Source organism: Semicossyphus pulcher, unplaced genomic scaffold (genome assembly GCF_022749685.1).
Source record: "Semicossyphus pulcher isolate SPU_LCO1_2020_fin unplaced genomic scaffold, fSemPul1.0.p SCAF_4, whole genome shotgun sequence".
NCBI lineage: Eukaryota > Metazoa > Chordata > Actinopteri > Labriformes > Labridae > Semicossyphus > Semicossyphus pulcher.
This window is the reverse complement of record NW_027211715.1, coordinates 13,046,831-13,064,497: the sequence shown is the minus strand read 5'-3', so window position 1 is coordinate 13,064,497 and position 17,667 is coordinate 13,046,831. Positions and strand designations below refer to the sequence as shown.

The 17,667-nt window shown below is 41.6% G+C and overlaps 1 protein-coding gene across 1 annotated transcript in view; it reads right to left on the bottom strand.

The window, feature by feature from the left end:
• Positions 1 to 2,693: 2,693 nt before the first annotated feature.
• Positions 2,694 to 17,667, bottom strand: part of LOC138607115 (neurocan core protein-like) — a 65,721-nt gene continuing 50,747 nt past the window's right edge. Inside the window, exons 11-15 of the mRNA XM_069679673.1 lie at positions 11,587 to 11,745; positions 10,810 to 10,892; positions 10,561 to 10,705; positions 4,181 to 4,363; positions 2,694 to 3,269 (exon numbers count right to left, since the gene is read on the bottom strand). Of these exons, the coding sequence (XP_069535774.1) occupies positions 3,127 to 3,269; positions 4,181 to 4,363; positions 10,561 to 10,705; positions 10,810 to 10,892; positions 11,587 to 11,745 (713 nt within the window). The 3' untranslated portion in view covers positions 2,694 to 3,126. The remainder of the gene's footprint in view (positions 3,270 to 4,180; positions 4,364 to 10,560; positions 10,706 to 10,809; positions 10,893 to 11,586; positions 11,746 to 17,667) is intronic.

The window sequence follows — 17,667 nt, the reverse complement described above, 5'->3', positions numbered from 1 at the left end:
GAGCGGGGAGCTCTGCCAGGAAACAAAGCCGCGACTCAGCATGCTGTGTTAATTGCTGCAGCAGTCGACAGATGTGCTTCACGTTTCACTTTATCTGCTTTGTTAAAATTGGTTAAACCTTGAAGAAGCCAGATTCTTTTGTGACTAAACATAATAATTTTCCGCAGTCACCCAGAATGTTTCAACTTCTTCTTAACAATCTGACCTCACTGACTTTTTGGTATTTTGATTATGAGCACCAAGACGGGAAAGCTGGATGTGCTGTAGTGCTGCTCCAGCCTGAATACAGTACCCTCCGCTGTCAGCAGCACAAGCATTCATCACCCAAGTCATTAAAACAATCTGCAGCAGCACACACATCTCTCTCTCCCAAGGCTGCATTAAAGGAAAGACTATGGGGGCTAATGGAATGTTAACTCGTAGCAGAACTAATTGAACAAGTGAAAGACAAACTTTACAACACTAGGGTAGATATAGAACGTATATAAACAGAACTTTATAACTGTGGGGACAGTAAGCCTACAGTCCTTGTAGAGACAGTAGTTTGGTGTCAACAAGGTACTTACAGAGGCGACACAGGGTCAGGACAGCAGGTGCACCAGGAGAGAAGCAGGAGGACAGGCCACCCACAAAAACACTTACTATCACTAATAGGAAACTAAGTTACAGGAAATGCAAACTCCCGGAAAGAAAAGCCGCGGCTTCCCGCTAAGCAGGAGGAGGAGGAGGAGGAGGAGGAGGAGGAGGAGGAGGAGGAGGGTCACACAGTCGTAGCTTAGTCTCTATTAACTGAAGACCAGAGACAAAAATAAACGCTGCATGAGCCACTTGCCAAATAGAAGCGGGTTGAAGTTACAATAAAATTGAGCCAGCCTACCTCAAGAAAGTGAAGCTATCTTATACAAAAGCTCAAGGTGAAGTAGTACAATACAGGATCTACCTAACATGCAGCATCAAAAAACTATTAAAATGTCTACCTTATACTCGGTGGAAAACCAGCCTACAAGGACGACGCCAGGTGCCAGGTAGGAGACGTGAAGAGCAGCAGTACTCACACAGAGATATGAGCTGTGCTGCCCCGCCCACTAATTAGTGAATATTGAAGCCAGCTGGTGATAATTAAGAGTCTGAGGCAGAAATCTTATTTCACTTTTAAACAAGAGTCTCCTTCTGTGCTAACAGTAAGTCAGCTCTTACCTGCACATACCTGTCTTTTAATTGTTTTGGGTTTTTTTTAAGAACTTTACATATAAAGCTAAACAGGGATCTGCTTTACGTCCTGCCAATTGATACTCTTATCGGAAGATTAGAAACATGCTCAAATGAGAAAGTGCAAAGCAAACGTAAATGCTGAGCTGAGTTCAAACAAACTGAAATTAAAAAGTTCTCATAAGCTGAGGCAATGTCAGATGGATGTCTCACACACCAAGAGCAGTTTGAGACTGACACTTCTGAAAAGTGACTGATGTTTGATGTGATGAAACTGAATGGAGATGTGATGTGTTTTCCATTTTCCTCTGGGGGTTCAGCATCTGATCTAAAGTAAGTGTCTTACACTGACAAGAACATACAACACTAATAAATACATCAATACAAACGTCTCTGATTCAAAGTAAATCAGTGACAAGGTCCCTGTTTCAGGTCATTTCTGTCTTCTTTAAATCATTTTGTTGGTTTCATTCTTTTTGTCACATTTTGTTATTACAGTTTTAAATTTTTTCTATTTAACTATTTTACATGTTTTAATTTGATCTATTATGGTCTGCACAGTGGTGCAGTGCTTAGCGCTCTCGCCTTACCCCGTTTCGGACGAAGCGGGCCTTTCTGTGTGGAGTTTGCATGCTCTCACCGTGCATGTGTGGGTTTCCTCCAGGTACTCCGGCTTCCTCCCACAGTCCAAAGACATGCTCGTCAGGTTAATTAGTGACTCTGGATTGCCCATAGGCAGGGGTGGACAGTAGCAAAGTAAATTTACTTGAGTACTGTGCTTAAGTACATTTTTTGAGTATCTGTACTTGACTTATTACACCTACTCCACCACATTTGAAATACAAATATGGTACTTTTGACTCCATGACATTTCTATGACTGTTCAAGCTACTTTTGTTCTGAAGCCAGCTGATGAATTTTCTTTTCTTTTCTAAAATCCGAAAGACAATAAACTGTGTTCATGTAGTTCTGCGTGGTGTTTATCTAAGTGGTGTTGTCGTACCTGTACCGTGCGCGTCTCCATGGTTGAATGTAGAGCTTACGCAGAGCAAACATCACTCAGATCAGGCAGTTCATTTAGTGGTGGTAATGATGGCTATGGCAGAGCAGGACGATTCACCATGTATGCTTGACTGCACTCATGCTTTGTGAAAATACTCTGATCTTTTTTAAAAGTAGTTTGAATACTTAAGTATTTTTAAAAGCAAGTACTCCGGTACTTTAACTCAAGTAATAATTTGACTGAGCAACTTTCACTTGTATTGGAGAAAACATTTGACCAGGAGTATCTATACTTTGACTAGAGTAATGAAGTTTCGTACTTTGTGTGTGAGCGTTAAAGGTTGTCTGTCAATACGTGTCAGCCCTGTGATTGAATGGCAATCAGTCCAGGGTGTATCCCGCCTCTCGCCCAATGACAGATGACAGAAATAAACACTGGGTTTTTGAAAAAATAAAGTTTATTCAAAGGACAAAAGGCTCAAGTCAACAACACTGATCTCTTCCTCGACTCATCTGATTTCGAAACAGGATTTTCAGGGATATAATTCTGATTTATGGTTTGTCTCTGAAGAATGCTCAGGGTGGATCAAATATCTTTTTTCAAAAACAGGCCAGAGCCCCATGTTTCACATCATCGTTGGGTCTAGGGGGGAGAGAAACAGGTCGAGTGAGTTAACACAAGAAAAAGGAAAGAGAAAAGAGTAAAAAGAGTTTTTTGTCATCGTCCTTGTGAAGCCTGGCAGCATTTGGCAGGCCTCAGAGTTCGGGTACAGGGTGATTTGGAGAGTTAGGGGTGGAGCAAAGGGCGGTGCGGTGCAGGGAGGGGGCTAGGACAAAGAGTTCTGGGCAGGACAGGGAAACGGGAAAACTGCAGTCAGCAGCAAAGGAAAACGGGAAAGAAGTTTTTGTTTTGTTTCAGAAGTGTCCGTGGTTGTTGTTGTGTCCCTGGCCCGCCTTCACTCCGTGATGCCCTCCCTCTCTGTGGCCGTGTCTCTTGTGCTTTCTGCGCTCCCTCTTTTCCTTGTAGTGGTGGCGCCGCTGACGGTGGGCTCGTTGGGCTGGTGGAGCAAACGGAGGGTAAGTGAGATACAGGGAAATAAAAAAAAAACAACTGATGGATGAGAGAGATGAATCACTGACAGGCATCAGAAACATTCAGACAGACAGTGACTGAGAGGTGAAACCAGGTAAGAGGCGAGGAAACAGAGATCAATAAGCAGGAAGGTCAAAGCCATATGTTCTCTGTAGAAGGTTTAGCTGTCTCCACTCTGAGGAATGATAACGATTCTGTATCTCTGGGCCATAAAAACAATGCTGTCTAAAGATAAAGAGAAAAATAAAAATAATCACTTTGAACAGAGGCTACATTATTTCAGTGTTTCATCATTACTGTCACACTGTGAGCTGAGAGAAATCAAATACAAGGAGCAGTTTGTTGAATATTTATATACCAACTCTTTATACCTCCTCTGAAGTTATGACATCTGTTCTGTCTTTTCTGTCAGAGTCTGAGAGAGTCCTTTAAATTATTTTAGGAAAATAAGTTTATTTTAAGGCTCAAAGGAGATGATGTTAAAAGGTTGCTTAATAAATGACTGTTTTCTATGATTAAACTAAATTGTTCTTTTTGTATTTTTGCACAAATCCCTCGTATTTAATGAATGGTTAACCAAATGCCTTACTTTTGTAAAGCCTTAAAAATCCCACCTCAAGCAGAAGCACTTCAAAGGAGACTCTACCACTTTTAAATTAACCCAGAGGATTATGATTCAGTCTGAACAGGCTGTCAATTATTAGTAATGAGAGCAGAGATGGAGAGCCTGAGTCTGCACAGTGTTAATGTAGGAGGTTCATCTTACAGACCTATGCTGGTGTGTGTGCTAAAAATAAGAGTCTGTAAACGTGAAGATGAAAATACTGCTGTTGTCTGCCGTCCTGCTCTGGGAAAATGCTGTCGTGTAAAACTCACATTTCATGCAGATGATTTTTGGCCGGTCCCACTTGCCGTTGGCTCGACACTTAGCAGTGGGCACATGGCGCTGCAGGAAGCCGTCAGCGCACTGGTAGCGCATCACAGAGTGGATGTCATAGTGGGAATGCTTTCGACCAATCAGGAAGGCGTTTTCCACAGTGGGCGGGGCTCCACAAAGCACTGTGGAGACAAGGACAGACACAGCAGGAGACACAATATCAATCACATATTAATTAAAAAATGTGTTCACTTGTATTTTCAATCCAGTGTTACATTTTTTATCCATAAAAACTGCAGAATAATGACTTTTATCTGTTTTTAGTTCACTCTTTTAGTTAACTTGATAACTCAAACTTCACAGATTCTTTAACTCGTCAGAGGGTGTCAGTCTCCCTGTGGAGCAAGGGTCCCCAACAGGTAGCTCCAGGATTTTAGATTTTAGTAGCTCACCACGAGGTTCACAGATTCTGTACAAAAAGTCAGACGACAATAAATCTCTTAATAAGCCTCTTCCTACATCAATTTAATCAAATACACAGATGTCCCACCCCCTCCAATACAAAATAATAGGACAGGCCTATCAGCTGTCAATAAAAAACGGTGATGCTCCTGGCAACTATGTCAACATCTGAACCTAACCACTCACAGCAATGTTGCAGCAACCTCCATCGACAGGTTGGGTCAGTTATGCTGTACGCTAGTTGAGCTAAAGTGAGGAGTTTGGTGCTATTAGCCTGTGTAGCCACATTTATGATGGTCAATGAAGGTGACCACACCAAAAAAAAGCAGAAAACATACTGTCTCCACGGGGAGTGGGAAAGCGAGATTTTATTTATGAATGTGAAGGACAAGTGTGTGTGCCTCATCTGTGGTAACAACGATTCAGTCGACTCAACATGGGGCGCCACCAGCAATTACAGCAATGTAATGCAAGTGGCCACTTAGATTTTTTTAAAGTAGCTCTCAGATGAAAATAGGTTGGAGACGCCTCACCCAGATTGTGCGCCGTGTAACGAGCAAAAATGGGTCGCCCACTTTGTGCCATGCGCTTTAGACCATGCCATGTGTTTTTTTTCATCCTCCAAGACTTCTTCACCTCGCACGATTTGGATGTACTCTTTCTGACGGAAAACTGGATAAATGTGGGTGAGTCAGCCGCCTTCACAGAGCTTTTGCCTCCGGATTGTACTTTTATTAATACATCGAGGACCTCTGGTCGTGGAGGAGGAATAGCGACTGTCTTTAAAAACAGTTTATATTGCAAGCCTTTACCGCCAATGTCTTTCTCCTCTTTTGAACTGAGCTTGTTTGAAATAGGTCGGTCAGCCCCGGTACTATGTGCGGTGATCTACCGGCCGCCTAAATATAACAGAGACTTTATAAAACACCTCTCTGATTTCTTGGCTGGCATTATGACAAACTATGACAGGATTTTATGTGTTGGTGATTTTAACGTGCATGTCTGCTGTCCTTTTAAGCCACTGGCTAAAGACTTTTTAGATTTGATTGATGCTTTTAACTTTGTACAATATGTTACTGGACCCACACAAGAACATGGACACACGTTAGACCTCGTTTTATCACATGACATGCCTATTTTAAATGTTCAGGTATGTGACGCAGTGTTCTCTGACCACATGCCTGTTTTATTTGATTTTAACTTGCCCTGTCATAGTTTTAAACCGTGTGCTTCTGTGCGCTACTGTCGCATGCTTAAACCTTCCACCTCTGCTCAGTTTTCCTCTGCATTTATCATTGCAAATCAGTTCGACACAATACCCTCTGCCTACCTTGACACTGAACAATTGACTACAACCTTTCTTTCCACCTGTTCCGGCACTCTTGACACTGTCGCCCCACAAAAAATGATGCCCCCCAGACCCAAATCTGAGCCTTGGCTCAATGATACCACCCGTGCGGCCAGGCGCGAGTGCAGGAGAGCTGAGCGCAGGTGGATAAAAGATAGGCTGTAGAGATGTGTCTTATGAAATTCTAAAAGAAAGCTGGAGAAAATATCAGAGAAATGTCAAAGCAGAAAAAACAGCCTATTTTTCTGATATTATTTCCCAAAATCTTAATAAACCACGTGTTCTTTTTAAAACTATTGATTCAATTTTAAATGCTCCCCAATCCACCTGTCTGGAAGCTTCATCACAAGTCTGTGAAGATTTTCTCTGCTTTTTTATTGATAAGGTTGTAACCATCAGAACTCATATCTCACCCCCCTCTTTTGATCCTTCCTTAGCCGTCACTTGCTCAACTGTTTTAAATCGGTTCGAGCCTGTGTCACTCTCATCTCTCACAAAAATCGTCACTCAACTTAAACCCTCATCCTGTCCCACAGACATTGTTCCTCCTCGCCTCTTTAAAGAGGTCTGGGAGACTATTGGACCTTGTGTCCAAAAAATTATTAATAGCAGTCTTGCTTCAGGGGTTGTCCCAACATATTTTAAAGAAGCAGTTGTGGAACCCCTATTGAAGAAGCCAAATCTGGACACCTCGGTTCTATCAAATTATAGACCGATCTCAAAGCTTCCTTTTATCTCAAAAATCTTAGAGAAAAGTGTACTTGTACAACTACAGTCCTTTTTAGAAGTACATGGTATTCTTGAGAGTTTTCAGTCTGGTTTTAAAGCTTTTCATAGCACTGAGTCTGCACTTTTAAGGGTTTTTAATGACCTTTTATTAACTACTGACTCCGGTGACTCTGCCATTCTTATGCTTTTAGACCTTACTGCTGCTTTTGACACGGTTGACCACACAATTCTCATTTCCCGTCTCGAGCACTGTGTGGGTATCAGGGATGCTGCCTTGGAGTGGTTCAGGTCTTACCTGTCCGAGAGATGCTTTTCAGTGAGGCTTGGTGACTCTGCATCTTATTCTGCCACCCAATCTTGTGGAGTTCCCCTAGGCTCAATCCTTGGGCCCATCCTGTTTTCTTTATACATGCTCCCCCTTGGTTTAATTTTTAAAAAACATGGCATCTCTTACCATTTTTATGCGGACGACTCCCAAATCTACCTGCCGCTTAAGAGAAACGATAAGAGCTCCCTGATACCCCTACTAGAGTGTCTAAAGGACATCAAGGCATGGATGGCTTTTAACTTTTTAAACTTAAATGAAGACAAAACTGAGGTCATGGTGTTTGGACCCAGTCGAGGTTGTGATGTCCCTCCTATAGACCTGGGCTCCCTGCAGTCATATGTAAAACCCATAGTCACGAACCTCGGCGTCAAAATGGACAGTGATTTTAAACTTGATAAACAGATAAACTCAGTAGTTAAAACAAGTTTTTACCATCTGAGGCTTTTATCTAAAATTAAATCTGTTGTATCTTTTAATGATTTTGAGTGCTTGATTCATGCTTTTATCTCGACCCGTTTGGACTACTGTAATGCACTTTACACTGGCATCAACCAGGCCTCCCTCGCTCGCTTACAGTTAGTCCAAAACGCGACTGCTCGTCTTTTAACAGGAACGCGCAAGCATGAACATATTACCCCCGTTCTCGCCCCTCCCTCCACTGGCTCCCTGTCCATTTTAGAATCAATTTTAAGATTTTATTGTTTGTTTTGACCTCATACACACCTACACCCCCTCAAGAGCATTGAGGTCTGCTGATCAGCTGCGTCTTGTCATCCCGAAATGCAGACATAAGACCAGGGGTGACCGTGCTTTTTCAGTGGTAGCTCCTAAATTGTGGAATGAGCTACCCACCCACGTCAAAATTGCCCCCACTCTAGATACTTTTAAATCTCGTCTTACAACGCATTTTTATTCCTTGGCTTTTAATCCAGCATGAGAGTTGTGTGGTCTCTGTTTGTCTTTTATTGTTTCTAAATCATTGGTTGTTTTTTTGTGTTTTATGTATATTTTAGTGCTTTTATATGCTTTTATTTTACTGTGTTTTTTTTAAATTTTTTACTTTTTATATATTTATTTTAATATTTGAATTTGACTTATTTACTGCTTTTATCTGTTGTGCAGCACTTTGGTAACCTTGTTGTTTTTAAAATGTGCTATATAAATAAAGTGGATTGGATTGGATGTGCACCATGTAAATAGGTCCCACTTACTCTAACAACAACAACAACAACAACACAAGATAAAATCTATTCTAAGGCAAATTTCATGTATGTTAAAACCATACCCCAGTCTAAGATGTGTTAACTATGTAAAATATGTTCTTTTATTTTTTCTCTACAACCATCTGGCGACCCCCCAAAATTATCTCAGGAACCCCGCTGCTGAGACAAACAGATCACATGAGCTGTGCGCTTTGGAGAGCAGGCAGAGAATACACAGCATGGAGCTGACAAACTCCACTGAGAAGACGAGACATTACATGGGGTTACTCAGAGTGAAGAAGAGGCTGACGGGGAGGAGAAGGGGAGATGAAAAGATGGCGGTGATTGTAACTGACTGATTACGGTCAGAGGTGGGCTGGATGCTGAGGACTTGTGACAGTGAGCATCAAAGGTGGTGTAACACTGTGCTTCATACAAGATCAGGGTGGATGTTTGAGGCTTCAGAAGTTTGTTCTCTACACTTGTGGCCTCTGATGACAAACCATCAGTTTTTTGTTGTTGTTTTACGAAGATTTACCCCACACCTGCCATTTTTCATTATATATAATATATTAGCTGCAATGAAAAAACAGCAAACTGTCTGACATGGAAACAACAGAAAGTGGTAGAAAATTTTGCTGCTTGTATGCATCTGATGAATACATTGTTGATTAAGTTTGTTACCACTCTGACAAGACACACAATAACGATTGTTAGATCTGTTCTTGTTCTGCAGTCATCTGTTATCGATGATACATAGCTTGAATTATTCAGTTTATGAGTAGAAATAAAAGTTTAGAATTTAAACTTTTAGCAGTTTGATAAATAAGGACCAACACAACTTCAAAAAAAAGTTTGTGAAACAAAGCTACAGGATTCATTAAGGGCATCCAGGAGGGCTCGTTTTCACTGTTTTTAGCTCAACATTTGTGCATCATTGAGTCTGTCAGAGGACAGGACAGGTAGTCAGCATGTAAAAGTGCTTCATAGTGATGGACTTGATCTCTCAGGTGAGATAAGTGAGCGTTAGAACAGACATGGTTTTAGGACAGACCAGAACATTCCATGGTTGCTATGTTTCCATGGTTGCTATGTTTTGTTACCAGGTGCATCATTTTTAAATGATCGTCATTAAACACAAACAAACCTTCAAACTGACAGAAACACACACACACACACACACATTTCAAGCTGTCTTAAGTCGACAATTTGTTGGAAACAGGAAACATCAAACGACGACTTTCTTCATCTGGACCTTCACTTACGACCGACTGCCACTGACAAAAGGACTTTTCACAGCAAATGTAAGATTTGTGCTCTTTCTCAACTCATGTTGTTTCTGAATGTTTTGCCCATGAGATGTTTTGAACCCCCACATTCACATTTACCAATATTAGCAATATTAAGCAAGTTTAGGTGTAATAATTATTGAAATAGTACTGCTGTCTGACTGTTAAGTTTGTATTAAGAAGCCAAAAGCTGGTTTCTTGGTTTGTTTTATGTGGACAGTTGGAAATCTGTTGAACAAAGGAGCATGCTGAAAAATAGACTACTTTTAAAAATAATGTTTTCATAGATTATATTTATATTTTTTGTCCTTATTAGTGATTTTTGCCAAACTCTAGTAAGCAGCAGAGTAGTATGTTGTCCTTATTAACTGGGCCTAATAGGTTACTGGCGCAATGTGTTTTATATATATATTTAGACTGTGCAAAATGAGATCTTTCTAGAAACTGTGGCACATTTGAAAAGGTGCTGATTTTATTAATGAGTTAAGTATCAACAATCCTATTTTTTAGTGGGCATACATTTTTTTTTAATCAGCAGGAAAACTGTGCAGTTCTGTCTGCAGACTAGCATAGCACAGATAGGAAAATAAAATGATTAACATGGTCAAATCAAGTCATGTTAAATCATCATAAATGTATGCATTTTATTCTGAGGCAAAAGTTGGTATAGGGCTAATGACATGTAAGCTGATGTTTTATGGCTGCTATTACTCTATCTATCTACAAATAATATGACAATGAAATACAGACTAATCCTTCATAATATCCCTTATTACTTATTAAAAGTAATGATTTGGTTGAGGTTTATTTCATAAGGGATAAGTAAAATTTATTTTCACAAGTAGTTTCTGACTGAATTTTCTGAGTTTGACATTAAAATGCTGTCAGACATGTGACAGTAGACTGCTTTCTGAAGCTTTCAGCTTTATGGGTGCTGACTCTGCTTAGGAGAACCTGGCATTGGTTAGTAAAGGGACTCTCCTCTCCTCTCCTCTCCTCTCCTCTCCTCTCCTCTTCTCACCTGTTCCCTTCTTGCAGACGTAGGGCAAGTTGTAGTTGCAGGGCACATCGTTCCATTTGCCGTTCTCATGAGCGATCATAACCACACAGTCTTCTCCTCCAGCAAAGAAGTTGTCTGGCTGGTTCTCACGCCAGTTCTCATATTGCTGCACGCACAAACGCACACAAAAAAATACACAGTTAAAGAAACTTAAACTCCTGTGGGATCGAGAGCTGACTGAAAGACAAAACACACACAGCTGTTCCTCACCAGGTCCATCTTGTCGGTCCACTGAAAGTCGTCCTCCACTGTGCGATCATTTAACCCGATCCAGGTGTTGTCATGGCTCAGACCTGAGGAGGAGGTAACACACTGAGGAATTAATACATTTTAGTTAAACTGTGTGTGTGTGTGTGTGTGTGTGTGTGTGTGTGTGTGTGGGCGCACATCTTATGTAATTTCAAACATCTTGTATCTGATTCACATCATTAGCAGGCCCATCAATCCTCCTAATGGCTCTGATCTTCTTATTGCAGGGGTGGAGACGTCCATTTTCAAGGCAATTAAACACATATTTTGGTAACTGTGTGGGTGTAGAAGAAAGACAACTTCTACATGTAAGGCACTGTGGCTGTGGAGCACTGCCAGGGGGTGAAAAGCTAAGAAAGAGGAGATGAAGGTTCATGAGGCACCAAAGGAACACTGTGTGGATATTGGCATGGTAATGCTGCCTGGCACAGACTAACTGCTCTCTGTGGCCAGATATTTAAGTCTGTTATGATCTTAAGCGAAACGCAAAAAACCTGCAGTAAAACTTAAGATTCACTACGTTTCTTGCTGCTCTCCTGAGCTAAAATAATTCAGGACAGCATGCTTAAAATACCAGACGGGTGAAAGTTGCTACACATTAAACAAATGAAGCTAATCAGTCTTAAAATCTGAATTTTTCTTTTTCATTTATTACTCAGTTAAACACATAAGGCAAAAGCTGCCATGGCAAACTAAACTAAACTATCACTGCCAACTTTCTCCACAACATCCACTCACCTCTGATGAAGTTCTGCTCGGCCAGGCTGTGGATGCCAGCCAGGTGGCCGCTGTGCTCCCTGCAGTCCTTCTCGGCGTCCTCCCAGGTGTGTCTCCGGCTGAAGTACCTGTAGCAGTGGCCGTGGAACTTCCTCCATGTGTGATCGCAGCCCTCAGTGTCTGCAGGTGTACAGGGGGATCGGGGAAAGAAGGGCGAGGTAGTGGAAAAGACAGTATTTAGGCAATAGAATACCCATGTAGGCTTCTTTAATCTTTAAACATACAGAGCCCACAGATGCAGTGAAATAATGGCACTGCACAGAAAAGTACGAGGAGGATTTAGGACAGCAAGACCATGAACACACTGCAGTTTCCTTCAGTCTTACAGCACACATGATCTACATATCTCTTTCCTTCTTTACTTCAAATTCACAGCAGTGGCTTAGTCTAGTAAAATAGCATTTTAATCTATTTAAATAACAACAATCCTTAGAAATAGCTCCCAGTGCACAGCGCTGGCTTGGTGATGAAGCCCTGTCACAGTCCTGTCAGCAATCTGCTTTACCGCCACCCATCCCTCGCTCCTTCTCTCTCCTCATCCCTCTCATCTCTGGCCCCTCTTCTGAGTCAGGGTTGGCTGTGCGACTGTGAGCTGTACACTGCAAAATGTGATGTGCGTGTGGGTGTGTGTGTGTGTGTGTAAGGCTTTCAGTTCCATTTCTGGATTGTCTGTGTGTGCAAAGATGTGTGTGTATCTGGAAATGTTGAAGACTTTTAGCAATTGCAGTTTCCCCTCGTTCGCTTCCTTTTCATGCTCCCTCCCTTCCCCCTTCAGTGTCGGGATCAGGGAAAAGGCCCTCAGCTTTTCCTCTAACAAATCTGAAGCGACACCGGTAAATTGGGTGGTGCAAATTGGGCCGTATGGGGCCCTGCTCAGTATGCAGAGAGATGCAGTTTTGGCTGTGGAAAGAAGAGGAGAGGAGTTATGAAAGCTCTTCTATACCGTAATATGAAACAAGGGCCTTGAAATCTCCATACTGCATTGAGAGTGTAAGTGCTCCTTCATTCACTGTACACTGTATGCATTTCCGCAAATACATACAGTGTGAACAACAATTTAAATTTTTCCAATATGTAACGGTTGGCTTCTACTTTCACACAAGTGTTAAAGAATTTAAACGATGTAGTCCTGGTAAAGCAAACATGGATTTCACTGTGCTTAATGTCTAACGGCTTACTCACAACATCTGCTAAAGAGGCTGATGCATTATACAACACATCGACTAACACTTCTTAGCCTCCTTAACATATGAAATGAGGTTTATCACAGCACAGGAAATACAGAACATAAATCCGCATCAGTCACAGAAAAATATGACAAACTGACATTAAGTACTTTCCTGTCATGTGCTTACAGTACAAACTTTATAGGAGCAAGATTTGGTACAAACACAAACTACACAAGTGAATCACAAACGAGTACTGCTTTTAGCAGCAGTAAGTTGGACCCCTACTACTAGAGTTTACTGCCTGAGTACCCCTTTAAACTTTAGGCAAGATAAACCCTGGACAGCCGCCTTTCGTCTGTTCTAACTTGATCTACATGAGTCATGTCCTCAGAGCAGAGATGTCAGCTTTTAAGTCCATTATTATAAATGTGGGAAATTGTTTCATCTCTTCCCCCGTTCAAATTTCATTTCAAGTTGTCTGGGGATTTAATCTGACGACCCCAAATATGTTAATGACATAAAACCCAATTAGCCACTTTAACACTTGCAGCCCCCTCTGGGCGGCTCAGCGGTTACAACCGCAGCCTCAACAACAGGATGAGCGTGGTTTAACTTCCCATTCAGACTGTGCTCTTCATTTTATAGATTTACTCTCACAATGCACAGCGGGGATGTTAATCCACTCTACTTCTAAATATGAGCACAGTGTCTGTCTGCTACACGTATTTCTCCACCTTGGCCATACGAGTTGAAAGGTTTATCTAACTTCTTAGACTGTAGAATCAGCATTTGGCAGCTACACTCCTCCATGTAGCACACACAGAGAACAGTAGATCAGCATTAGGTAGAACGATGTTGCTCCTTTTATCTCTGGTCTGATGGGAACAAAATCACTCACAGCTGATGCTGACTTACTCTTTCATTCTGTCATCAGACCTGGAAGCTACCTTCCCTAAATATTTGCCCACATGGCAGCTGGTGCGTTCTATTATGAAGGTGGTCAGTGTATTGTTACAGAGACACTAACATACACATGCATGCAACATTCGCATTTTCATAATCCCACACAGCCTGCTATGGGGTCCAGACTGGCAGCTGGCCCAGAATCTGCATGTTGATAAGGCTAGTGAGAGGAGGTATGTTTCAGTGATTAATATCCCCACAGACTTTAGTGAGCAGCAGTTAGGAAATAAAGGCCAAACACTTCCAGCTGATTTATTGGGTCGTTTATCCACATCAGCAAGTGATATTTCTACTGCTCGGCTTTTTAAGTTGGAGAGAGAGAGAGAAGAGGTTATTATGGTTATTATGAGTGCAGTGTTGATTAATGGAACATCCTAATAGTGTGATTCTCGCAGTTAGGAGTGATGGATGTTACAGTAAAACAGCTACAGAGCTACATGAATGACCGATGTCAGTCAGAAGGCTCATTCTGCATTCTCATCAGCACACAGATGTGTCTCTGCAGGTTGATGCTGATGGAGGAGGTCAAAGTGAGTGCTGCACAGGCTTTACAGTAAACAGACAAAAAGCTGCTCCAGTCTATTCAGATGGATACAGTGTGTAATTAGTGTAAGGTGAGGACAGCACACACAATCATCATATTTATATCTATTCATTGTCTGTGTTTTTGCCAGTATAGAAAGAGGGGGCCTGGTGAAGGTTTATCGGTGCACAGGGAATATAGTAGACTGCAGACTGGCTTTTTTTCTGCTGGTTTTACTGCAGTATGTTTACCCCATTCTGTTTGTCCCCTTTCCCCTCCTGTTGTCTCTTCCCAGCTTTTCCCAGCTGACGTTGATTGCTTAACGAGGTGCACCTGGTCTTGAAACAGTCGTTAAAAGTCCAGCGCTGACCTCAGAAGACAGACAGAGGCTTCCTGAGTTGGGACTGCTGGCTTGTGTCTCTCAGACAGGTACTTTGTATTGTGCTGTTCTTTTTATTTTGTCGTAAGTTAGTCTACAGTAAATTATTTCTCTGTGTGTTTTTTAATCAATGGTGAAATGTTTCAAGTAACCTATCCAGGAGCTCAGGGCCATAGCAGTATTCAAACATCAGTGAGCATGTTACACAAACTAAGTATAAGAAAGCAATGACTTTGGTTTTTGCACATGACCAGGCAATAATACAGTCATAGAGTTTCATCAGTAACTGCTAAAATATTTCTGTTGCACTCTGACTTCATTCTAGTTTAGTTGCGGACATCATGCCATCATATTGATACGTGTGACATGCAGCCACTGTTTGTTTGCAGGTTTGAGTGAATGCTGCAGTCTGAGCTAATGTAAACTTATAATACAGGAGCAGGCACTTTGGTTGGCAGGAACCAGAACCGAAACAAGGTTCCGGTGGTTGAAATGCAGGTAGAGATCCTGAGTGGAATTATACTTGGCTATCAGAGCACTTTTTCAGTGTTCTTGGGAACATTAGAAAGAGTAGCTAGTAGCTAAGTAGAGAAGCTAAGCCACTAGCACAGCTCAAAGTGCTGTTTTGTACCTGTCTTTTCATCTATTGTCACAACCACTCTTCCTTTTATTCCCCATTTCCCTTCCTCCTGCCCGCTCTTCCTTTGCTCAGGAGAAGAGAGCACAGTAACAGTTGCTTCGGGAACTGTGAGGAGGGAGAATTGGAAAGTGTTGAACACAAGAGCATATGGAGACAGTGACGCCTGGCTGTTATTTGAATAGCCTCTTCTAGGTTTAGAAACTGCATCATGTAATGTCTTGTGAATGTGTTTGTGTGTATTTGTGCACCTAAGTTTGCGCCTGTGTCTTTTTCTTCAGGAGACCAATATTGTCATGGTAAACCAAGAAGCTCCAGGTTCCTATTATTAATTAATAGAACTAATGAAACTTAACTTGTAGCCTCTAAAGACCTGGAGGATACACAAACATGAAATGTTATGCTGAACTTTGTGAAGAGTCGCCTGTTTCCCACGCAGCAGCGGTGCAGTCAGAGACAGAGCAGAGAAGCAATAAGGGCAAAGTGAGGAACACCTTTCATTGTAAGAACATCTTCCTAGATCTGAGCCAAGAGAGAGGACAGAGAGAGGATTTCCTGTAGATTGGATTATTGCTGTTATCAAGTTTTTTCACCATGCTGTAATTTCTCTGCTTGGAGTCGAAGAGTAGAGTAGAGTCCGAGTTGTGATATAGACTACTACGCTACTGCTGGATAAAAAGAGAGGAAGTCAATCTTTTGATAGTTGGAAAGGTGCACAGGTAGGTAGACTAGGTTGTATTTGTGTAAATATGTGGCAAATACTGTATCAGGATGTGACTACGGTAGAAAAATCAAGATATGTGTGTGGTGCCTTTGTACTTCTATTTCTATGTGGACAATTCTGAGGTTTAGACTTGAATAGAAAGAAATTCTTGAAAAAGAGATGACATTTTGGCATGAGTCTTCGCAGAGCTATTTCCCAATTCTAAAGCTCTGACATCCACACACAGCCTGTGCAGACACCCAGAGATACACACACAAACACACTCAGAGTGTGACAAAACTTCCAACAGAGCACCAGAGATGAGAGGCGCAAAAAGATGTGAGACGTGCAGGGAGTGACAGCAGAGATGTAGAGAGGTGTGTACAGTAGTGGAAGTTACAAATCCACTTTTACATGTGTTTTTCTCACATACACAACAAGACATGGAGTGAATGATGGGTTTAAAGACAGACTGGAGGAAAGAAGCTGATGAGAAGAAAGCAGCTGATGCTTCCTCCGTCACTTTTCCCTTCAGTCAGGCTGAGAAAGATTTGGTTTGTGCCTCCACTGATCAGGCAGCGAGCCGAGAGAACCGCAGGACGGCTCCACAATCAGTCTCAGAGCTGAGACCAGAGGGACACAACAGACTGATGTCTCTGTTACTCTAAACACAAGCTGTTGTAATAATAGGGGATGGATTCAGCTGTTTTGCACAGCTACAACTACAGTGCTGACTATTACGATAAAATAAATGCTGCAGAAACGTATTAATAAAAATGATTAATGTACAAAGCTCCGTGTTACAGATAAAATCCGTCTGGATGTACCCAGCATCTGAGGCTATTAGCTCATAACACATACACCAACACACACGCTCAAGAACACACAACCAGGGACACACAGAGCGGGACAGTTTTAGACAGAGAGAGCGACTGGATGCATTTAAATGGATGGAAGCCTCAGTGGGACAAATGAGTTCATCTCACAGTTCAGATCCCCCTCTGGATATCAAACTGATCACCCTGAAGTCTTTACTTCTGCAAACGCAGAGCAGTTAGAGATTAAAAACAAAACACTAGAAAACAGAGACTTCAGGTTTACACAGACCTGTTGCTCCCAACCAGACATAGGCAGAAACGCAGCAAGAAAAGAAACATATACACAGCGAGAATACATGTTCAATGAGAAGAGATGAAGCTCTGGAGATGAATCTTCACATGTAAGGTTTGTTAAATGAAGTGACATTTGAACACAGCAGCTAATGTTTACGTACCATATAGTCTATTCTATTTGTTTGTTCATGTATGAATATCAAAGGCAACAGGGAAATTATGAAAGTCAAATCTGCTGTAGTGAAAGATCAATAAGAGCAGCTAAGATTAAAGGGGCGTATTCACTTTAATACATTTGGTGGACCCTCATGAAACAGATTTTTTAAAGGATGATCAAAGTGAACCAGAAGAGGTTCAGCTCCTGAATCCCTGCGTAAAACATTTTAATTAATGCAACTCAACAGCTTGCTACAACCTCCCTAACTGGGAAATATCCTTGTTTATACCAACTTGAGCAGAAATGTGACAGTTTAAGTCATAATATGTTTCTATGGGTGCAGCTGTGCCAAACTACTGTAGCTCAGCAAAGTAAAGCGATCATATGGGTTCAGTTATC